At 43.3% G+C, this 23480-nt stretch overlaps 2 protein-coding genes across 11 annotated transcripts; both read left to right on the top strand.

The window, feature by feature from the left end:
• Nucleotides 1–1703: 1703 nt before the first annotated feature.
• LOC147319175 (uncharacterized) lies at nucleotides 1704–12259 on the top strand. Of its 9 annotated transcripts, XM_086311563.1 has the most exons (4): nucleotides 1704–2128; nucleotides 2571–2685; nucleotides 2975–3053; nucleotides 5845–12259. In XM_086311563.1, exon 4 carries the CDS (start codon nucleotides 6293–6295, stop codon nucleotides 10982–10984), a length of 4692 nt encoding a protein of 1563 aa, XP_086167689.1. In that variant the 5' UTR covers nucleotides 1704–2128; nucleotides 2571–2685; nucleotides 2975–3053; nucleotides 5845–6292; the 3' UTR covers nucleotides 10985–12259. The 9 variants fall into 9 exon arrangements, with proteins under 9 accessions (XP_086167689.1, XP_086167692.1, XP_086167691.1 ...); XM_086311566.1 differs by lacking the exon at nucleotides 2975–3053 and having other exon boundaries at nucleotides 1704–2124; XM_086311565.1 differs by having other exon boundaries at nucleotides 1704–2124; nucleotides 2975–12259.
• Nucleotides 12260–12401: 142 nt separating this feature from the next.
• On the top strand, nucleotides 12402–23050 carry dbpb (D site albumin promoter binding protein b). Of its 2 annotated transcripts, none has more exons than XM_086311570.1 (5): nucleotides 12402–14646; nucleotides 14837–15095; nucleotides 15798–16253; nucleotides 19460–19719; nucleotides 20695–23050. In XM_086311570.1, exons 2-5 carry the CDS (start codon nucleotides 14906–14908, stop codon nucleotides 20908–20910), a joined length of 1122 nt encoding a protein of 373 aa, XP_086167696.1. In that variant the 5' UTR covers nucleotides 12402–14646; nucleotides 14837–14905; the 3' UTR covers nucleotides 20911–23050. The 2 variants fall into 2 exon arrangements, with proteins under 2 accessions (XP_086167696.1, XP_086167695.1); XM_086311569.1 differs by having other exon boundaries at nucleotides 14803–15095.
• Nucleotides 23051–23480: the final 430 nt, after the last annotated feature.

Raw genomic sequence — 23480 nt, 5'->3', positions numbered from 1 at the left:
GCACAGATTTGGTAACTACTAAACATTATTAAATAGCTTAGTTACCCCCGACCTATTGTTGGCAATCAAACACTGAACTGTGTTGTGCAGATTTGTTGTTGAGATAGAGGGAAAAAATGCCTTTAAGACGTATTTACTCAGTATACAGTCAGTTATTTGACTCTGCCAAGCTTACAGCTGCAGATCTATTAAACTGCAAGCTGACTGTATTGAATTACATTACATTTTAATTATATAGTGCCAAATCACAACAACAATTAACTCAAAATGCTTTATATTTTTAAGGTAAAGATGGTACAATAATACAATAAAATACAGAGACAACCCCAACAATCACATAATTCCCTATGAGCAAGTGCTTTGGCGACAATGGGATGGAAAAACTCACTTTTAACAGGAAGAAACCTCCAGCAGAGGAGTGTGTAAACACATAGTGAGTGAAGAAAGTGACTGAAGGAGAAACACTCATGGTGCATCATGGAAATCCCCCAGCAGCCTAGACCTATTTCAGCGTAACTAATGGAGGATTCAGGATCCAGCCCTAAATATATGCTTCATTAAAGAGGAAAGCTTTAAGCCTGATCTTAATAGTAGCAATAGTGTGGGGCCTGAAAGCTGAAGCTGAGTTCTACTTTTAAACACCCTAAGAATCACAAATAAGCCTGGAATCTGAGAGCAAAGTATTTAAAGAACCACCTCTTGCAGGTATTAATCATCAGCAGCAGTACAGCTTTTATACACCTTAATACACATCCAGACAAATTAGGTAAAACACTGGACTGCTCCTGTTAGGGGTCGCCACTTCAGTTCACCTCCCTCCATCTTACCCTAACCCTAGCATCCCCTTCTGTCACCCTCTACATTTGTATAGAAATATAGAAAATTAAAAGCATTTCTAAATCCTGACAAATGATTTTAAATACAGCTTAGTCCAAAAAACTAAATGTGTGAATGTTTAGCGTTTCTGTAGAGTCACTCTAATCTGTAATCCACATGTTTTTGAGACTGCACTTAAGTTTTCTATATATTTGTGTGTTTTTTTTAATGGTTCATTAATGTGAATGTGCACTCGTTTTAAAAAAAATTTTCAAAAAAGATACATGCCAAGATTTATACCGTTAACAAAAAGTAAGCAGAAAAATAAAATGATGTGGGAACAAACGTTTTAGTTTCATCCATCCACCTGTGGCTGTAGATCTTGAGATGGAGTACATCATCTACCAATCAGAGGGCTGTTGGTTTGACAGCTCTCCCACTCTGCAGGTTAGTTGATGTTAAAAGTGCTTTGGTGTAGAAAAAGCCTGTGTGTGAATGAGGCTTGCAGTAAGATAATGCTTTGAGTGCTCAAATAGAGCAGAAAAGCATTACATAAGTACCGGCTCATTTACCATCTTCTTAACCGCTCATCCAATTTTAAGGTTGCAGGACAGCTGGAGAAAAATCCACAAAATCATAGCAGCTTAAATCACCAGTGGGAAAATATTTTTTTTAATTTCACTTAATTTTATATATTTTCAATGCCCTGTGTAGCATAACATAATAACTATTTCTAGGCCTCCAAGGCATGCATATTGGAGCTTGGGGGGGGGGGGGGGTAAAGTGCTTCACGGATACTGATAACTTGTAATACAATGACACAGGGTCTGTACCCTGATGTAGCAGGCAATGTGAAAATGCTCATCTTTTAGCCCAGCATGCAACCAAAGGTGCTGAATCCGCTGTGAGCCCTAAACCGCCGTCTGTGAGCCCCGCTGCTGCTACCCGGAAATATTACAAGGGCCGGAAAGGACCAATGTTAAGGGAGCACACGTCACTCACTTTTACCCAAAAATATTATCACCGAGCATCCTAATTTTTCTCGGCCGCCGAAACATCAAGCAAAAGCTCACTGACAGCGCAACATGTCGTAATCAAATGGCGAGGAGGCGGCTGCGGTACCCGTCGGCGTCGATTTCTTGGGGGGAACTGTGCAAGCGTTCACCCAGCTCAGCATCAGTGAAAATGGCTCTGGCTAACGACTGGAAAACAGCACGCAGAAATGGAAGCGGACGATAGCTAGCTAGGCGGTTAGAAGAAGGCGTGACAGGCCTCATCCGTCTGCAACTGTGCCCTGCAACTGGATGCGTAGGTAAACATTTGCCGATTATAGGTTACGCAGATGTATATGCTAACGCTAGCATCACAGTGTTAACGGCAGTCGGCGTGCCTGTATTTTTGTGGTTTAAAATGACGGCTAACATTAGCGGTCGGTCGGTTATGTGGTTTTGTAGACTGCGTGTGTGTGGCAGCAAACAGCTAAACACGCCGAGCCAGTGTAAAATACGATGCTAAGGAGAACCGTGAAGTTTTGCATGCAAGCGCTTCCAATGTTTTCTCTCTGTGTGTGTGTGTGTGTGTGTGTGTGTGTTTTTTTTCTTCTTCCCCGCACTTTCCTCCAAATGTTAGCCAATACTATTTCAGGATGCCACCTCAAGTGCATCCGTTATAACTGGCGCCTGTAACGGACTGCTAATGTTTACACTGTACAGCGTCACTGTGTTAATTTGAGCATTTTCTGCCCTTCTTTACAGGATTGCCGAGGTGCATTATAAAATGAGAGGCAGTCAAATGTGCGATAGATTATCTTCCTCATCTGCCCGGGGAGCTCACTCCCCTCTAGCTTCATCGCATCAATTAGAGGAAACGGTAAGATTTTTTTAAGAGGTGAGCAAAGTGAGTGAATCTGCCGTAGACAGTTCATGTTAAGCCATCCAAGTATTCGGATAAATTGGAACAACTTCATACTATTTTTTTTATTGCAACGTCCATTTATGCCTACTTGTTTTAATAAGCCATGCAGATTGTGCCCATGCTTGTTGGTAGTGGAGGTTAGATTGGTTTAAGTTTATTGCTGCCCGAGGCACAAGAAAATCACATAAAGCGTAAAGAAGTAAAAATAAAAGTGCTAATAAGAAATATATGTATGTATCTGCAGATCAGCCACCCTGTTGATCTGTATTAAGGTACTATACACCTACTGTTGCTGTGTAATTACATCCATCATACCTGCTCAGGTAATTGATCATTACTATTAATCTTTTTAAAAACATTCCTTATGTATATTATAACCTGCTCATGGACCTTTAAGATTAAAACTAACATTTGAATTGTGTGATAATTGACACAATAACATTAAAATATCTAAGTCAGCATTGTTGGTTTTGTACATTTTGGGGCTAAAACGTGCATGACTTATTGCCAAATTTGAATGAAAATTTTATTTTTTTGCAAGGCAGTTTTATTTGCATTTAAATGATGGAATAGTTTAATGTTGGAAAGTGAAGTCTTGATAATTGGCTAACAGGCTCCCATGTGTCTAATGATTCAAGTTATACAGAAACTTATCTTTAAAAGGATTCTTAAGAGTGAATAACCTCATTAAATTAATTTGTATCTAATTTGCATCTTTGAAGTTTCTCTTATCACAAGGATTGAGTTCTACTGAAAACCCTGAAACCTTCTGAAATGCAGCCATGAGAACAAGAGCGATTTAATGAGTCGTACTAGTCCTGTGAAAAACTAAGTACACCCTTACTGTATCCATAGGAATTAAGAGGGTAAGAAGCTGTAAAAGCAGACATTTTGGCAGTTTTCTGGTCTGTCATTCAGGTGTGTGTTTACACATTGCCTGGTGGAAAACAAACACAGAGTATCAGCACAGACACCTCATACCAGCTGTCACGCACAGTGGTGAAGGGTTGAAGATTTGGGTTTGTTTTTCATGTACAAAACTTGGAGACCTTGCAGCCATTCAGTTGATGAACTCCTCCTCTGTATACCAAAGTATTCTAGAGTCACACGTGAGGCCACCTGTCCTTGGCTGAAATTGGGTCTTGCAGCACGATGATGATCCCAAGCACACCAGCTTAAAAAGGAAGGAATCAAGGCGTTGCAATTAGGGCTGCCACAAACGATTATTTTGATAGTCGACTAGTCACCGATTATTTTTGCGATTAGTCGACTATTAAACATTTATTTTGTGACCCAGAAAGAATAATAAGAGTAATATTAAAACTAACTAGCTGCCGCCATTGATGGAAACTGAGCAAGGCCACGCTATGAATTCTGGGATAGGTTGGGCTACGAAGTATACACCGACCCATCCTTCAAATCTGGGGAAATGAAGGGCGCATTTGTCAGCCGCATTTGTTGGAGTCTTCGAATTTGTACAGTCTTCGTCGTGTCGCTGTAACGTAATTGGCCTACAAATGCGGGCACAGGAGGATGCAGTTCCTAAATTTGGACACAGCTACGTTACCGGACACTGCGTCTTCTTCTTCGGGGTTTAATGGCAGCTGGCATCCTAGTACATGCAGTGCTGCCATCTTCTGTTTCAGTCTGTTATTACACTCTTAAATCCTACTACTTATTCCTGCGTCTTTTGGAATCTTACAAAGCTTCAAACGACGCGTCAGTGATTTTGATAGCCGACATAATCGTGACTAGTCGACTAATCGTGGCAGCCCTAGTTGCAATTGCCCAAAGTCCAGAGCTCAACATGATTGAAATGCTGTGGCACAACTTCAAGAGAGCTGTGCTTAAATGAATGCCCACAAACCTTAAATAAACCGAAGCCATATTGTAATAAAGATTGTGCTGAAATTTCTCCACAATAATGTGAGAGACTGATGAGCGCATACTGATGATTACTTAAAGTTATTACTGTTAAAGGTGGCACCACAAGCTACTGAATCATGTTGTGTACTCAGTTTTACATTTGACTGTACGTTTACAATAAACGCCGTCTCGTGTTTTCTTGCACTATGTAAAAGAGATTGCAATGCGAAAACTGTTACTGAAGTTGTAAATTCTTACAGAACACATGGTAAAATATAGCAAGAAGTGGCTAGTGTCTAAGTAGTGTAGGTTAAAAGTAATGCAAAATGTCTTTCTTGTTTCACCACTGGTGGAGAGAAGTCACTTTACTCAAGTAGTCAGTAAAAATAACATATAATCCGTGTCATGTAAGGCTTTAAGAAGTCAAAACAACCAGTTTTTACACACAGACACACCTGCTCTTAACCAGAACCAAGAAATCTGCTGTGTGATGTGGTTTTTCGTGGAACACTGCCACATGTCTCTCTCTCTCTCTACATCTTCCTGAGTAACTGTTGTTATTAGAGAGACGCAAATGCTGCATTCATAATGTAAAACACACGAGATTCTTCACAAACTGCTGCAGCATGTTAGGGTTAAAGGGTTAGATAAAAATCTGCCTAGTTTCATACCGTGCACCTGTAAGCATAGACACTAAAAATGCTTAAAAAATAACTTTGTCTTCTGTAGCAATTATGAGTCTAATAATAAAGGAATTGGCCTTTATGCAGCAATTCTAGTTGTGCTGCAGTCCACAAGAACTACATACCGGTAAGTCATTACAAATTGTAAAATGTTTAATGTATTTAATAGTTTGCTCAGTAGCTGTGAAATGCTAAGCTTGATTTGTTAATTGATTCTTTTCCTAATACCAGTAGAAACCTTCACTTTTCCAGCCTAACAGCAGTAGTTGTATATTGGTCACATCTCAACTAAATGTTTCCATTTATAAGAAGTATTCACTTTAGGTATAAATGCCATATTTATTAAAAGTAAAGGCTACTTAAAGTCAGGTTGGTGGGTTGTGTCATCCTCACTATAGTCTGTGTATTGCTGCAGTTTAATTTGAGGCTGAGATTTAAGCATGTACAAATTCACCTCAATAAATTAAAGGACTGTTATAGAAGGGGCATAAGTGAATTTTAAATACATTTATAGACTGTGTAGTAATGCTATGACTTTCACTCCTGTTTGATTTTGTGTTTTCAGCTGTAGGAACTTCTTGGCTGAACACCGATGAGGAATCTTGCTTAGGTGAAGGAGCGCAGTAAAGGAAACAAGAAGTCGTCATTTGAACTGCTTCTCAATAAAAACTATTCTAAGCAAGTTTTAAAATTAGGTGGATCTTATCTACCTGCCAAAAGACACGTTTTACCGTCTGATCATCAGATTGTCGTCTCGGCTACCCCTCTCAGTTTGGAAGTAGTGCGTGGGCAGTGGATGATCAACAGAGAGTAGCAGCACCAGACCTAAACAATCTGGAGAGACGAACTTTTAGTTTTAAGCTATCATTTAAGTATTTCTTGAAAAAGAAGTTGTAGGTTAGTTTCACCCTTAGGGTTAAGTTTGTCTTTCACCAGTCAGTGGTGGGATCATTTTCGCCGCCCCTAGTGCTGGAGGTTTGGCACCTGCATCCCCATGTGCCAGTGAGTGGGAAATGTTCCAATTTGGAAAATACAATCTGGACATTATAGAGATGTTAAGTGGGCACCAGGCCCACCAATTCAAAGGCCTTGGTTTAGATCGGCAACTACAGCATCAGCAGCAAGTGCAGCTTCACCAGCATCAACTCCAGCAGCAGCAGCAGCAGCAGGCTGAGTCCCCTGGAGCTCTTCTGTCTGGACTTGGCTTGGGCCCCCTGCAGGGGTCTAGAGGTAACGCCTTTTCTGATTCTGCCTCCATTTTTGCCAAGATGAGTGCCCCTCCTCCCCCACCTTTACAACAACAGCCTTCCTCATCTCAGAGCTCTCGTTCAAAGTCAAGCAAGATGAGCAGCAGCAGCTCAAGCCATTCTTCAGGCTATCCACAGTTCCTGCGCTCTTTCCACCCGTCTGAGGCAGCACTAGCACAGGAGCAGTTACACCCAGGTGTAGGCCGCTTTGAGCACTTTGCTGGGGGAAGTAGCAGTAGTGGGAGCGCTGGGGGATTAGGAGGATTAGTAACATCAGCACCTCCACCCCCCCCTCCTCTGCATCCCGGCCTCTCTGTCCCCCAGGCATCACCTGGCCCCTCCTCTTCTTCTCCTTCCCCTTCAACCTCTGTGGCAACCTCTAATAACCCTTCTAGCAGCAGTGCAGTCAGCTCATTGGGACACCAGTTGGTTGGGGCCCAGTCTGATGCACGGAGCCTTCATCAACAGTTTAGTTGCATGTTAGCCGCTAATCAGTATTTTCTTTCTGGGGTGCCTGCTAATGCTAGTTTAGAACAGTTTCTTGTTCAACAGGGAACTCATAACCATTTAGGCATTGGCTTAAGTCAGACAGGCGGGGAGCCTAGTACTAGCCTTGCTCCGCCTCCTGCTTTGCACTCTTCTCACACTCATGGCCACTCTACTCCCCAGCCACAGCAGACTCCACAGCAACCACCCCAGCAGCACCAGCTTCCACCGCACACCCTTTCTCATCCTCACTCTCATTCTCATCCTCATCACCCTCTCCACCCAGGCTCTCAGCCCTCATCGCTGGGCGGCTTTGACTTCCAGGGCATTCCTGTACTATCGTCAAATCAGATAGCTTCTCTGATGCAGCAGGAAGCAGGTTTGCCCCTACCTTTGCCGCTTCATTTATCTTTGTCTAAGGATGACGGTAAAGGGGAAAGCAGCGGAGGTGGAAGTAGTAATAGCAGCAGCAGTAGCAGTAGGAGGAAGAAAGCTATGGCCGGCTATTTGCCACAGAGAAAATCTGACAACAGTAGTAGCAGTAGCAACCATGGGCACAGTAGCCACAGTGGTAATCCCAGCACTAGTAGTAACGGGGGGCTAAATCATGGTCAGCCGCCAGCTTTAATTGGGAGCGGGGTGGGTATGTCAAACATGGGTGGAGAACCGTCATCCCTGCTTGCCTCATCATCTTCATCCTCATCAGTAGTTTCTTCTTCCTCCTCCTCTGCTCCGTCTTCCACTGCTGCCTCAGTACTGGTTACTAATGATTCTCACCTTTCTAAATCTGATAACCAGAGCTCAATGCAACCCAACACCACAGAGTCTGACACAGAGCCAGTTTATAGCTGTGGAGAGTGTGGCAAAAGCTTCCCTCAACTTTCAAGCCTTCGCAGGCATATGCGCATGCATGAGCCAACCGCAGCAGGTACTAGCAATACTGCCACTACTGGCCCAAACCCTGTTCACATAAAAACACAGTCTGATCCAAGCCTTCCCCATTCGACCCAAGAACCTCCCCAACCCTCTTCCAATTCTTGTTCTAGCCCAAACAAAATATTTCATTGCCCTGATTGTGGCAAAGGCTTTAAGAAAAAAGGGCATCTCCTGCAACATGGTGTTATACACTCGTCAGCCCGCCCATATGGCTGCTCCACCTGCTCTCGGGCTTTTAATCGTAGAGAGTCACTGACACGGCATGAGAAGATACATGAGGAAAAGCCATTCCGATGTCCCGCCTGTGGTCGTGCCTTCCGTGAGAGCACCTCTCTACTCAACCATGCTGCCTCAGGCACCTGCGGCAAGCCAGGTAGGGGACCCAAACAACGGGGCAGCAAGACAGGAACTGATGGTGAGGACAGAGTCGAGGGAGGGGGTGGAGGAGGTAATGGAGGAGGGGGAACTTATCAAAGCAATAGAGGGGTTATTTATGGGAAAACTGAGGAAGAGGATGGTGTAATCATTGTGAGGGAAGGAGAACCAAAATCAGGTTTAGGATGTGATGGTCTGTTTCATTCTGGAAGGGGAGGGAATTCAAATGACAGGGACAGAGCAGATGGTAAATACCCCACTGACTACTCTCGGAATCGTTACACAGGCTACCATGATGACCACCGTTCTCAAGGTAATCCATCTCCATGCTACTCTGGTGCCTCCCCATGTGGAAGTGGGATGGCGGGCCCAGCTCTGAGAAAGGCACCCCTGGCGCCAACACTGCATCCACATTCACAGACCCACAACCAGCACCACCATCCGCAGCAACAGCCCCACCTGCCCCTCTCTTCTCTACTGGATGACTCAGAAGATGATGTCACTAGCTCTGTGAATAATGCAATCTCTGCTATAACAGCAGCTAGTAACAGTGGAAATAGAGGGGATGACAGGGGAGACATCATAGGAGGTCTGCTAGGTGGTCTTGGTTTAGGACCTCTGGGCTCACCTTCATCCACATCTGGTATGGATAAGAATTTCAGAGGTGGTGGGAGTCAAGAGGCTATGACCAGCAACCCGCAGAATCCTACTGCCAAACCAAAACGTCCCCGCAAACCAAGAGCTAAGAAAGATCCTGCAGCTGGCGGACAGCCCCCCAAACGTAGGCAGTACACCCCCAGAATGGGCCCCAGTGGGCTCCCACGCACTCACCTCTGTAGTGTCTGTGGTAAGGGATTTGCACGCCGCGAGACCCTGCGCAGGCACGATCGCATCCACACAGGAGAGAAGCCCCATCACTGCACTGTTTGTGGGAAGTATTTCAGAGAAGCTTTCCACCTCAGCAAGCATCAAACAGTCCACTCCGGGGCAAAGAATTACAAATGCAGCATCTGTGGGAAAGAGTTTGGTTACTCCCAGAGCCTCAGGAGGCACAGTAAACTCCACCAGAAAGGGGAGATGGAAGAGGTGCCCACCACACCGGCTCCAGAGAACCTTAACAGCTTTAACCCAAATCCTCAATGTAGCGTGGCCCAAGACCGGAGCCAGAACCAAGCACCAAGCACCTCCTCCTATTATCCCTACTCCCAAGACGTCAAGCCTCAAGACACCAACCCCCAGCCGCAGCCTCCTCCCCCACCCCAACCACAGCCCCCGCCGCCACCTCGACTCTACACCTGCGCTATATGCTGGAAGTCGTTCCGTCACCACTTTCACTTGACTGCCCATCACCAGACGGTCCATGAAGGTGGGGGTGAAAAGCTCTTCTGCTGTGAGGTGTGTGGGAAGGCGTTTGCTTACTCTAACAGCCTCACTCGACACAAGCAGTCTCAGCATGGCATGACCCGCCCTGAACAGTCTAACCCACAAGAAAGCAACAGTGGGTCTGGAGACAACCGAGGTGGGAGTGATGTTAATCAGTCAACCTCTGAGAGTGAGGCTGCCACGAATGCACTGCTTCAGATGGCACCTTCCAACGAAGGCCACGGAGGGCAAAGTCTAAGTGTTGTCACTCATAGCCACCAACAAGCACCCCCACAGCCACCAGTTGGTTATTCTCCCCTCTTTTATGATGCTGCAGCTACTCAGTCTTCTGCCTCTGCGGCACCAGCTTACTCTCAGCCACTTCCTCCCAACTCTACAGTCATGCCCCCGCAACACCCGCATTCTCCAGCCGGAGTTAAAGGAGAACACATATATCCAGCTGGATCCCGTAGCCGAACTCTTCACACCACGGCCCCGTTCCAGCCCCTCACGGAACTGCCCTCCACTGAACATCATCATCTGCATCACCATCATCATCACTCCCACCATCATCCCCATCATCAGTCAGGCACCCAGCCCCACCAAACCCTCGACTGCGACGTCCAGTCGTCACACGATGACATGAGACGACACAAGAAGAAGAAAAAAAAGTCCAACAGGAGAGATTGGAAGGGAAATAAATGGGAATCTCAAGATTTAGTCAGATTTGATGAAATCAAACGAAAGAGAAAGATCAGTTGTACAATAAGAGGGCAGTTGAATAAAAAACAAGGCTCTCTTCGTTTGACAATTAGGCGAGGAGGAGGATCAGGTGGTGGTGGGTATAAGCTTGTCAACACTGGTGGAATGAAAGTGCAGATCCTGTCATCTCTCAAAGTTCCTGTGAAACGTTTTGGCTGTCCAATATGCCCCAATTCTGTGTTTTCCCGTAAAGCGGGGCTGCTTGTCCACATGGCAGTTAAACACCCACAAAAAGCCTTGAGCACTCAGGAGCGACTTAGGTGCAGTGTGTGTGGGAAGCAGTCTTACAGGCCTTTGGCAGTCTTCATTCATCGGGCTTCCCACCGTGCCAGAGGGACTTTCTCCTGCCGACGCTGCTCAGCTCGCTTTTGGAACGCTACCCTTCTTCACAGGCACAAAGTGTCCTGCCGCCGCAGGGCTAAAGGACTGCAGAGGGGAGATGCTAAGAGGCTGAAGCTTTCAAAAAGACCGGGAGAAAGACAGACCCGTGAGGGTCATGAGGAGATGCCATTCCTACAGGGACCATACAGATACTGAGCTTCCTGGTTTCTGAAGAGAGTGGCATACAAGAGGGATGTTTCAGTTCTAAAATAGGAAGTGAGAGAAAAAAAAGGGACTTGAAAAGGCATCTGCTGCCTTAAGGAAAATTTGCCTCGTGTCTCTGTTGCATCTACTCTGCTGACTATTAGAATGAGTGTGTTAACAACTACTGTAGAGTGTCCTATAAAATATCTCCAGAAATTCTTCCAGATTATGTTGGAAGGTGTTTTCAAAGACGTGACTGTTTCCATAGGATCATTAATTAACCCCTTAAGTGCATTGACACTATGCTTGGCTGACACTGTGCAGTTACTAGAGCAGTTTAGGTGAAATGACCTGCTAATGTATCTCTTACCCATAACTAGAAGCCCCGCTACACCTCTTGCTGTATGATAAACGTCTCTGCTGTGTATTTTGTCTTGTTGTTGTTCAATTAGAGGCTCTGAGGATTTTTTAAAAATGTAAAGTGCATTTATTAGGAGTAGGGACACGGGGACAAAGACCTTTGTTGATAGTTTGTCAGTGCATGTTTGTTCTCTGGTCAAGTTTTTTGCTGAGGTTGTGAAATCACTCCTACAGTATGTGATGGTTTATTCAGTATATCCCCAGAAGTTTGTAGTGTAAACCTGATTTGAAAGTTGCTCTATATTCCCTAGTGATTTAATCACACATAGATAAAATGTCAACGTTGCTGGTAATTAGCATTACAAGGACCCCTCTCCTGCCAAAATGACGAAAAACTTACAAGAAGCCTTGCTTATGATGTTCACTTTACTTCATTTATTTGAGATCTTCCTAGCTTTTATACCAAGAGATTGAAAACAGGTTAAACAAGTGGACTGTAACACATGTTTATCTCATGTTATTTGTATGCTCTTTTTAGCAGTGATTATTTCTACAGTACTTCACGGTGTGTTAAAACAAGGACCTATCATGATAGAAACAAATGTAATATTCCATGTATTTATGTGTGTAACCCAATCAGTCTTCATGCCAATCTTATACTTACCCCTTCTACCTTTTTACTTTTTGCTGAGCTGCAATCATATTCTTACTGTTAAGCCTTGTTTTTTTTTCTTTTAAAGAAAAATAAGTTCAAAATACATCTTGTCACTTTATTCACACATATGAAATGTTCATACCCCTGTCAAGCCTTGTTTTTTTTCTTCTTCTAAAGAAAAATAATAGTTTTAGTAGATTTCTATCACATTATTTACTGAGAAGTCAGTAGTTGATTATATTTCAGCAATGAATAAACCTTAAGTGTAATTATTTGTTTTCCTTTCATTTCTGATTCAGAGTTACTCACTGCAATATCCAGGAAATGGTAAAAACTGCTAGTTATCGAACATGAGCGAGTTGTTTCTGAAAGGGCATGTAAAGTGCATTTATGACTTGATGTGAAAGTCAAGGATGACGTTCACATGAATCTTTGGATTAAGTGGTTATCAGCATGTAGGTACACTAATAAAGCTCATTGAAGTGCTTAGACTTACTAATGTTATCAGCCAAGTTCCTCCAGGATGAAGAATGTTTTTTACTGATCAAAGCTTGCACATATGACTGTTGTGGGGAGAAAAAAACAAAAAGAAAACTCACTTCTGGCTCCACAAGATGGCAGTAAGCAACTCATTTATGGTGTGCTCTTGGCCTGGTGGGGATGAGTGTGGCAGTCACATGGATTTTACAGCGATAGGGGGTGGACTGGAGACGCTGGTGCTGTGTAGCTGTCTGCTCCAGATTAATGAAACAAAAAAGATTGTTGTAGCGACCAGATTCAGTAACCCATAGTTAATTTAAAAGCACCTTTTCCCCTCTGGAAATTAATGTGGTTTATAAGCAGATTTCTGTGCATTCTGTGCATTTAATTTTGCATAAATTGTCCCCAGAGATATATATATATATATATTTTAATTTAAGAACTCTTTAAGTGTTGTGAGGTTTAATTCATGCTGATGATCTGGCTTGCTTGCAGACACAAAAAATGATGATTCATCCACTCTGATATTTTTTATGTGGGGGTGACACGTGGTTATAATCTTGGGAGAACACAGCTGGACAAGACTGGAGTCTGATAGGTTAATTCGGAAAAATAATCATTAAAAAAAAGGGACTCTCGGGACAGGGCTGAACACAGGGCTGCCTCCTCCTCCTCCAGTGCTCCTGCCTCCAGTTGCATTCACTTATTTATTTTCAGGGCATATTGTTCAAATGCAATTACTCAATGCGTCTTTTGTATGCTGGTCTGTCTGTAATCTATTTACGTCAACTTCTGCATGTCTAACTCTGGAGGAAAAAAATCAAAGGGGATGAATTCCTGCTGCACGCATTGTTTTGCATGTGCTTTTCAACTTGTACAGTAGACAAGACAACCCTCGCGCTTTTTTTGTATTTCGAGCTGCTCGGTCTCACGCGGCAGTAGCATGCACCGGGAGGGAATCCGAGCGGGCGGGCTTGTCCGACCTATTTCTGCCCAATCGGCTCCGGCGCAAGGGCGGAGCAGCAGCTCTCCGCGGGCCTATCAGTGCCCGAGCTGTGAGCAGACGGGCCTAGTCTCCGCGTGCCTCATACACGTGAGCCTGAGCTGCTATTGTACGCCGGCAGGCAACGTGCAGAAGCGTTCCTCTCGCCTGAAAAAACGGCGCACTCACGTTTTCCGTGGATTACAAGGAAGCTGGAAAAGTCATGCAGCAGTGCCTGAATATTAGAGAAAGCCAAATTATGCTCCAACGGAGAGCGCGAGCCTAAGCGCCATTAACCCCCAGCTTACAGCACAGTTAGCTGTTTCTCATGGTTTCTTTCCCATCACCATGGTGACGCTGAGACTAATTTACATATTTCCTGCTTCTTGTTTGATTTTTATTTTTTTTTACAAAAATAATTGTGGTTGTACCTGTCGGGAAAAACAACACAACCTGCTGCTCCCCTCGATGTGTGGCACGAGGGGTAGGTGTGTCCTCATAAATAATTTAGGCGAAAATTGAGAGATCGGTTAAAGCCGGGCCCCGCCCCTCTCTCGAGGTGTGACGTCACGTGAACTGCCCGTGTCCATTCCAGCTGAGAGAAAGAGAAACGGGAGGAGGAGGAGTACGTCGCGCGGCCCAAACACAGATCCGAGCCCGTGCGCCCGTGACTGGATCCACCGGATGGAAAAAAAAAAGTACAGACAGAAAGAGGAAACGACCCCCTCCAGCCTCTCCAACCACCCCCTCCCCACCGAGGGACAGCAGAGCGCGACAGCAGAGAAGCAGCAATACAACTTGTCATCTGACCACGTACAGCTCGCGTCGCTGGCTGTTTTTTTTTAATGCTCCTCTTTCTCCACGACAGTTTTGTTTTGACGGAGGAAGTCTCTCTCTGCGATCTTCTTTCATTATTATAAGTATTTCTTTTTAAATTACCGCACCACTAACTCGGGATATCGCTCTTCAAGTTTTTACTGTAATATTTTTTCTTGTGCGTGCAAAGTGTGTGTGCGGAATTTTCACGCCTTTGCAGTTTTATTATGGACAGTATTCCTAATCAGATGGTCTGACTGTCCCTCCCACACTGTTCTCCGAGAATAACAGCTTCATCTACAACATCCAAAGGCAATGGAGTACTTCGAGGAAAATATTTTTGCAGGGAAATAAAGAACTCTTTATATCTACAAGTGAAAGGTAAGAGTTTGCGTGTGTAATTTAAACTTTCTGACATAATGCCATGCCAATGTCATGACTGTAATTACAATATAACAGATGCTCTATTCTGCATAGATAAGTCTCAAAACTACCTTTTTGTATTTGCCCACCACCCCACCCCTCCTGTGCTCACAGCCACAGTCATCCAGCCTGCTTGTCCCATTGGTAGGTACTCCTGTCAGCTCGCCTAGCCCTTTCAAGTGCCCCAGGTGTGTTTCTGCGACCCGTCTGGTCCAGGATGTCCAGGCAACTCTCCCAGCTTCCGACCCCAGACCTCCCAGCTGGGGCAAGCCCACAGTTTGGAAGCTGTACTCAACCTGGAGGCTCCCTGACAGGGGGGCACCTCAACTCTATGGCAGGTCTGAAATCCCTCCTGCAGCACCCCATGAAAGGAGACCAGCGTTTAAAGAACTCATGCGATTCGAAAGGTGAGACCCTTCTGTGAATTTAATTAATAAAAGGTCAAAGTGTTGCTTTATCAGCATAATCTGCCTTCTTCTCTACGCAGTGGAAAAGCATGGATAAATCTTTTCCATCCACTATTACTGTTGTATAAAAATATGTACCACTATTAGTAATTTTTCATATGTAAAGGCCACAAAGGTTTCATGCCCCAGGACATGTGCTCAGGATGACTCCTCAGTGACCATGGCCAGATGAGCTGAATTATAATCCCTGATGCAACTTCAAATTAGGATCTAGATTACACTGGGTGATAACATGCTTTGGTTTAGCTGTAAATCTAAACCCATACAAGCATGCGTTCTGGGTGCGTTTTCTCTGCCATATGTATCCCTGGCTATTGTGAGATTTGTTCTGGAGTTTGTGTATACGTTATGACAGCAAATCGGTTTTGGCTGTTGGTTAATGCTGCAATTCAGCTACCATCTGGGCCCATCTGTGTTTCTGTGTGTGATTGTATGAGAGATAGGCGGAGAAGGGGATTTTGTAGAAGTGCCATTTAGTTCTGTGCAAATATGAAGAGCTGATTTTTAGCATAAAGCAGCCGAAGCGTGAACTATCCCAAGGCCACCTTCTTGTCCACTGAAACCTGTTAAAGTGACACCAAAAGTAAGCATCGTCATCTTTATATTCCACTAATAAGTCTGCTTTTTATTCCCATCTGGCAGACAAAGACAGACTGGACCTCGATGAGGACTCCTTGGGAGTGTGCCCAATGAGGAATGGAAGTGGAATAGTCAACAGTAATAGCAGTAATGGCTGTGGAGGAGGTGGAAATGGAGGAGGAAACTTCAACCAGTTCCTGGGGCCTCTTTTGTGGGATCGCACTGTGCCTGCGGATGGGGGCCTCTTCCAGCTTCAGTATATGGACTTGGAGGAGTTTCTAACTGAAAATGGAATGGGCAGCATGCACAACAACAATAACAACAACAGCTCCTGTTCAGCCCAGATTCCCTCACAGAGCCCGCAGTCAGCTGTGCCCAACCAGAGCTCCCAGTGCCTACCACCCTCATCCCCACCTGGATCTTCATCCTCACCACCTTCTACCTCTTCTTCTCCATCTCTCATCGGTCTGGAGGTGGCTCAGCCACAGAATCTTCCAGGAGGAACTGACTGCCTGCATGGTGAGTTGACTAATATCGACTAGTTTGTTATGGCCAGTGCAGAGACTGGTTATTATCTAGGGATTGTCAAGATCACCTCACAGCAACAGTCGTGGAAAATGGTTTCCAAGCTTTTCAGAGTTGACAAAGTTTCACCTGCTGCTGGTCGACTAGCAGACCTTTCGGTTTAATAACAATAGTTGTGATGTAAACAGGGTTATGTGGAGTGTGGGCTAATGATTCAGGACTTCAACTGTTCTTGCTTCACAGTGACTATCATGGCAATCAAACATTTCGCTGTCCTGTGGGGTCAAGCTGAGGCCGTGAGATCACATGGTTATGTAAACAAAGTAAGCTTTAAAAAGAAAACAGAGTTTAAAATTTGCACCTTAACCATGAAACCATGACCATTTGGTTGCATGGCTGCAAGGTAAAAACTGATTGGGAGAAAAACAAAAAGCTGAAGAGCAGTGAAGAACTTGAAAAAAAAATAGGTAAAGCAAAATAAGGAGTCCTGAGCTATTTGATGAATCAACTTCATAGCTATGACAAGAGAGTTTGGTGTAGTTTGGCATGTGATCTGTGCACTGCAGTGTACAACACAATCAGCATTCACTCCCGGCCAATAATGATTGTGAAGCAGGGTCAAAACAGTACACAGAGAGAGAGAGAGAGAGAGAGAGAGAGAGAGAGACAGCAGTGTGTGTGGAGTGTTTGCGGTTGCGTGTCTTTAAATCTCTCCCCACTTCACACGCCACAGCCATGTGCACGCGTCATTACACGTGCAGAGGCTGGGAGTACTGGAGTGAGAGAACTAGAGGCAGGGCCAGCAGACGTGTAGGAGGAGTCCACAGAGGAGAAGGAGGGGGGGGGGGGGACAACAGGAAGAGTTTCCCTGTGCCTGCTGGACTTCACACCGAACATATGATCACCAATGAATGACAATAAGTGCACTGATATCAAGAGGGGAGCTTTATACTTTATGGGATCTTGACTGAAGACCTTTAATTCACTCCTTCAGTTACAAAGCACTCGTTCATAAACTCCGATAAGACATTTATACTGCATGATAAAGGCTTGTGCATTTTGATCAATGTCCCTTTGTTTAAAGTCTTATAATTACGTCTAGATGCTATTTGCCTCCTTTTAATGCTAAACTGCAACATCACAAATGTACTCACAAAATATCAGACGGCCTAACGATGAACAATTATTAGGTAACCAAGGAGAATGACCCCTGTTTACCTTCGCAACGGTTTTGGGCTTTCTTGGAATGCTGTTGTACAAGTTCTGGAAAGTGTGAGGGCACATGTCGGGCCATGTAATCAAAAATGAAATCCTGCTGTTATTTAACGGTGGAAACATGTGAACGAAAAATGCACCAAATCTCCTTGGCAAATCTGCGTTCCAGAGCTGCCCGAAAGTCAGAGGTGAGAGGTAGCAGTAAACTGCAGGGTCTTTAGGTTTTCACTCCAACAAAGCACCACAACAGGTGGTGGCACTACCTAGTTCCTGCTGTTGGGTTTAAGCAGCACGACACTCGGTTAACCATATCCACAAGAGCTTTCAGCAATACGTAGATCTGACTGCTGATTGTGCCCCGGTGCATCTACCACTTTAAATAGTTTTATTATAGTACGGAGGCATTGCCAAGGGAGTGTGAGTGAACAGTGTTCACCTGGTGTCAAAATATGGCCTCACATTACCTGTCTATTATATAGCCATTACTCATGCTGTAGGTTCTGTTATACTACAGATCCACAGGTAATATAGTTAGCAGCTGGCAGCACATACAGACCAACAACCTGCTGGCTTGTTTTTTTTATTAAACTACATTAAATATTCATTATATTCACCCTGGGTTTGATATTTGTCCATATTTGGGAGGCTGCAGTGCTGTGTTAAGTAGATACCTTGTTAGGTATCCAGCTAACACATAGAGGAGCTTTGAGTCAAGTTGACATCTCTGTTAAATTGCCTCACTTGCATGTGGACAGGCTTATACATTCACAACAAGGATGATGACTGAGCTGTCTGGATTCACATAGAAGTTTAATGGAGGCTTGTGCTCTTTGAAAGAAAAGCCAGTCGAGTAAGGTGCATTGGCCCTACAGGGGGGTGGGCTGGCACATCACCCTATACCGGCCCCACTTAAAGAAACTGGATTGGAGAGGAGGGAGAACACATTATATAACATTTCCGCTTATAGATTTTTCTATCTGCATTTGTTCTGGTTGTGAGCTTTGGTCCACAAGTACATTTTCAGCAGTTCATGTGATAAAACTTGTCAAGGTTATGCTTTGGGCCAAGAGGTTTTGTGTAGTGGTGATTGTGTGTTATATATTCTTAAAGCCTGTGGACCAGAGGATTCACATCAAGACTGTGGTTATGTCTTTATTTTATCAGTAGCACACTCAGTGGGACATATAAAGAACTAATTTAATGTTAGTTTCCCATTATCGACAGATGCATAATAAATTATACAGATGGGTAAGAAATGAAGAGGAAATCTGCACCCATTTCTGACATGGCACAGCTTTTCTGAGAGGTTACCTTTATCTCATGATGAAGTCTTTCCACCCTGATAAAAAGATAGATAGTACCTCCATCCATAGAGGTTAAAAGATCAGTAATCAGATCTCAACAAAGTGAACACTTGTTTAAAAATAATGAAATGCTTTCCTCCATTACTGACAAAACAAATAAGGGTAAATATTGAAGAAAAAAAAGTTTCCACTCCCCCATTAGTGTATTAAAGATGTGGGTAATCTGTGCCAAGGTGCATTGAAGCTATGTTTTTGGCACAAGATGGCTAAAATCTTACTGAGACAGCTAGCATTGGCTTTCAATTAATTAATTTAGGTATTGCTTTAAACAGCTTGTTGCTTAGTTACATCCACAAATCTGTGCACTAAATATTTGTAGATTACATGATTGAATTATATTGCATTTGCTATTGTAGTATACTTTAAACATTACCTTGACTATGAAATCTTTTATCTGCCAGTGAAAGCTCACTGAATACCAGCCAACTCTTGGTTAAGGCCAAAGCAATGTTTGTTTTTATTAACAATGTAGCTCTCTGCTGCCATCTGGTGGTTATCATGGAGTGCTGCATATTGTTTTTTTTATTTTTGTGGCTGATCTGTCAAAAAGTGTCAAAACGTCTTCCACTAAAACTGTCAAAGTGTTTAGTGTACTTAGGTTTATCTTCTTTTTAATTCTAGGGAGTCAAAGGAGAATGAATGACTCCTGTGAGTCACCCTCTTCTTCCTCTTCATCCTCCTGTCCGCCTCTGCTCACACCCACTGGGAATGGGCCAGATGTGATTGGAATGTTTGACATGGATTCTTCAGACATGGCTATGTCCAACACGTCGGAAGAGCAGAACTATGATCCGCGAAGGCACTCCTTCAGCGAGGATGAGCTCAAGCCCCAGCCAATGATCAAGAAGGCACGCAAGATCCTGGTACCCGATAACATGAAGGTGAGGCTGCTGAGGTATTCACAGCATTGATGCAAGTGGCTTACATGCAGTTTATGCCCTGAGACTGAAGTAGTTTGAAAGCAGATAAATAGTAATTAAATCGGTTATTTTAAAAATTTGTATCGAATGATTTTAATGTCATAAAATAGTGAAAATGCCATCTAGATTTACCAGAGATAAAGCCTTGAGAGTCTCAAATGGTTAATACACTGTCCACATTGTTTGAGATTCATTTATCCGATGACTAATGGGGCAATTATCCAGCTATGATCATGGAAAATGATCAGTTGAGGAAAATACTGGCGAGAGCTAAGCTGTTTACCTGATATATTTATTTTTATCAGAAATGAGCACACGCCTGGGTCTGCATTTATATTTTACATTGTTAGCGCTTCAGTTTAATGAAAACGGTGTAAAAGGCAGAACAGTTTCACAATGAGGGCATCCGATAATGGACAAGCAACAAACACAGGAGCTGCAAAATAAAAACAGAGATTACATAAACAAAAAGCCCAGTATAAGTTATAAGATTGATGACTTGTAACTGAGTATAAAGAATCATAAACTGTGCAAATCCTCACTCTGTAGTTTATGGAAGTCCATAAAATATTCTACAGCCAGAAAAAAGACAGCAATTCAGTTTTTAGCAGCTGTGTGTGGCACATGCAGGTTGTTTGCTTACTTTATTTGCTGTCAGACAGTAACCAGTAACCAAATTCTGAGGATGTGGTATGCAAATAAACAACAACGACAAAGAAGTGTCTTTTCATTGCCAAACACCCACATAGCTGTAGAAGTTAAGCTAGAAAAAACACTACACACTTCTTAAGAAACAAATCAGAACATTCACTGATTCTTTTCTTTATACATTTTATACCTAATAATCGTGAAATTCCCCAATAAAAATAAGTGGATTGCATTGGTGGATGCTGAATAATCCATATGTGCTGTTTTTTTTCTTCGGTCCTTTTGTAGGATGAGAAGTACTGGAGCAGGAGGCACAAAAACAATGAAGCGGCAAAGCGCTCCCGGGACGCCCGCCGTCTCAAGGAGAACCAGATATCAGTGCGCGCCGCCTACCTGGAGCGAGAGAACGCCGCCCTCCGACAGGAAGTGGCCGAGATGAGGAAGGAACTGGGCCGGTGTCGTAACATACTTAGTAAATACGAAAACCGTCTCGCTGACCAGTGATGGCAGCGCGGAGAAGAATTAGGACGAGGAGAAATATAAGCTGGATTCAATCTAAGACTCTGAATTTCTGGGGTAACCTGATGGACATAAAGGGGGTCAAGCTGATTATGATTATAATGATGATGATGATGATGTTGATGATGAATGTATAAGACGAGGAGAAGGTTTGTGCATTGAAGCTCAGGTGTCTTGTTTCGTTGAGGTGTCGGCTCTTAAAAGTGGCGGACAGAGAGAATAATTTAACAGATGAAAGATGTGACTTTTAAGAGTTTTGTTATTGGAGAATTGTATATTTTTATAATACTTCAGAAAAATTAGAGGGAGAGCAAATTACAGAATAATTTTGTATATTTTCTACATGATGGGGACACAGAGATGGGGGAAAGCTGCGGTAAATATCTTTTTATCATAGTTGAGTCAGGAGATGCTTAACAGGTTGTCAGCCATCGATGATTTTGTTTTTGTTTTTTTGTGTTTATAATTATAGCCAGGATGCAGCAGCAGGGTTGAGAAGGCATGTAACAATTGTAATATAGAGAGCAAAATTATCTTAAAGACGTGTAGTTCGACATTTTGTGGATTTTATTCAAGCACTTAATTTGTTTCCTTTTATGTTTCTGTCACTGGGGATGCTTGAGGGAGACAGAATGAGAGACACTATGTATACAGCCCAGCTCTATCCTCTTGGCCAGTCTCGTATATTATTTTCTATTAGAACAACGTCACCCCCCTTCCCCCTTCTAACAATATTAGCTCTTTTTACCTTGGTTTTAACTTTATGAGACTGGTACATCTTCCTCTAGCCCATATTTCTGTGTATTGCTCTTTTACTTTTTCACTATCCCAGTGGAAGTGCTTTCAATCTGCTCTGGTGTTTTTAGATATTTCCCGAGCCTGTGGAAGCCTGTTGTGATGCCCTGGGTAACTCTGCTCCTCTTCATCCTCTCTTTGAATTGCTCCCCTGTTTCTATATCCGATGTCTCTATTTCTGTCTGCTCCCACTTGCAGGCAGTCCTTTGACAGTTATGTGCAAACTCTTCCCAATGCATTTTGTCTTTGTGACTCTCTTGCACCTGAAAGGTGCACAGAGCAGTTCAATCTCAGTGTTGTAACATATTCTGCAGTAGTAATCAATCGTCCCTGTAAAAACACACGTTGTTACTTTACTGAACACACTTTAATTAGCATTATTACAGGGGTGTGGTGGGGGGAAGGGAGGGGAATTGTTGTGTATATTGGATAGGCCTCTACTATTTTGTGTATTTGATGTATTCCAGGAGATGGGTTGAGTACCCCCATTGAGTGGAATGTGTTAATTTCTCAGATTTCTGGGAGAAATAAAAGCCAAAATGTTGATCCTATGTCGATCCACGAAACTTGTTGCTATTTAGTGCTTTTTCAATCCTGTTATTGCTCCTTCCTTTTTACTGTATCTATGAACTTCTCTGTGTACCCAACAACACCTACACAGGGGCATGGTACACTATGTTATGTTCCCTGGGGGAGGGACGACTAGTAATAGTGTGATTTTAATCCTCCAATGACCATGATGAGTAGTTACCATTACAACTATTATTATTGTTATGATTATTATGATTATCCCTCTTATTGTTGTTGTTCTGTATTATTGAATGTTTTTTTTTCTTTCTTTGGATGATCTGTTGCACCTTGAAACATCTTTGATCTTCAGTGTTCCTCAGAAAGACTTTTCAAATGGAAAAACAAAACAAAACAACCCCAGTCTCGGCTATTTGCACCTGTCTTCGGACCCACATCTATCCACTTCTTCTACAGAGACTTCTGTTTTCTTTGACCGGGGATTTCACAAACGTGGCTCAGTAACTTGAACATGATGTTCACTCAGACCAACTTGACCTTTCATCATGACCGTTTTCTCACCTGTGCATGGACTGTGCACACTACTGATGCGCTCCTTGTTGGTTTATCTGCCTTTATCACCTCATTCAGTGATTGTTTGCTCTCCTAACAGGATTTTAGTCTCCTGTATCTTCACCGATGTGGTTGATAACTCTTATAGTGACTCTTAACTGATCAACTGCCCTGCTGCATCAGTAGTGTCGATGATGCCCAGCCCACCAGTCAGTGCTGGTTGTTTGGATGTAGTATGAGATTTCCTCCCCCCCCCCCCCCCCCCCCCAAAAAAAAAAAAAAAAACACAAATAAAAGATTGTTCTCATTAATCACTGCGCTGTTTGTGGTTGCTTCCAAGTAATCCAGAATTGAATCAAAGCCCAGTTTTGAAGGCAAGACGACAAAGGTTAAAAATTCAGGGTTTTTTTTACTTAAGCTGATAACCAGACTGTGATACGTGGTGAAATGCACCATGTTGTTTTGATATCCTCCCTGTTTGTTCACATTGTGTACATTCCTTAATTGGCAAAACAGTTCAAATACCAAGTCTTGCCCAACTGAGGCAGTTCTGGTTCCTGTAAATAAATTTAAAGAGTGTTTTATGCATTTTATAATTAAATGCACACTACGTTTAAGAGACTGAGTTAGAGTATATAAGGTAAGATAATGTAAAAAAGTTTATATGATGGGCTATGCGT

Source organism: Aulonocara sp. 'chitande type north' Nkhata Bay, linkage group LG11 (genome assembly GCF_057382095.1).
Source record: "Aulonocara sp. 'chitande type north' Nkhata Bay isolate Kocher_YH1m ecotype deep benthic linkage group LG11, A_spYH_male_GT1.1, whole genome shotgun sequence".
Classification (NCBI taxonomy): domain Eukaryota; kingdom Metazoa; phylum Chordata; class Actinopteri; order Cichliformes; family Cichlidae; genus Aulonocara; species Aulonocara sp. 'chitande type north' Nkhata Bay.
This window is presented reverse-complemented; position numbering and strand designations above follow the sequence as displayed.

Bases quoted from the DNA above. Each gene is read 5' to 3' on its own strand.
- LOC147319175 (XM_086311566.1), top strand. From the start codon at position 6,293: ATGTTCCAATTTGGAAAATACAATCTGGACATTATAGAGATGTTAAGT.
- dbpb (XM_086311570.1), top strand. From the start codon at position 14,906: ATGTCCAGGCAACTCTCCCAGCTTCCGACCCCAGACCTCCCAGCTGGG. The intron at 15,096-15,797 runs GTGAGACCCTTC...CCCATCTGGCAG, and splicing joins GAACTCATGCGATTCGAAAG to ACAAAGACAGACTGGACCTC. The intron at 16,254-19,459 runs GTGAGTTGACTA...TTTTAATTCTAG, and splicing joins AGGAACTGACTGCCTGCATG to GGAGTCAAAGGAGAATGAAT.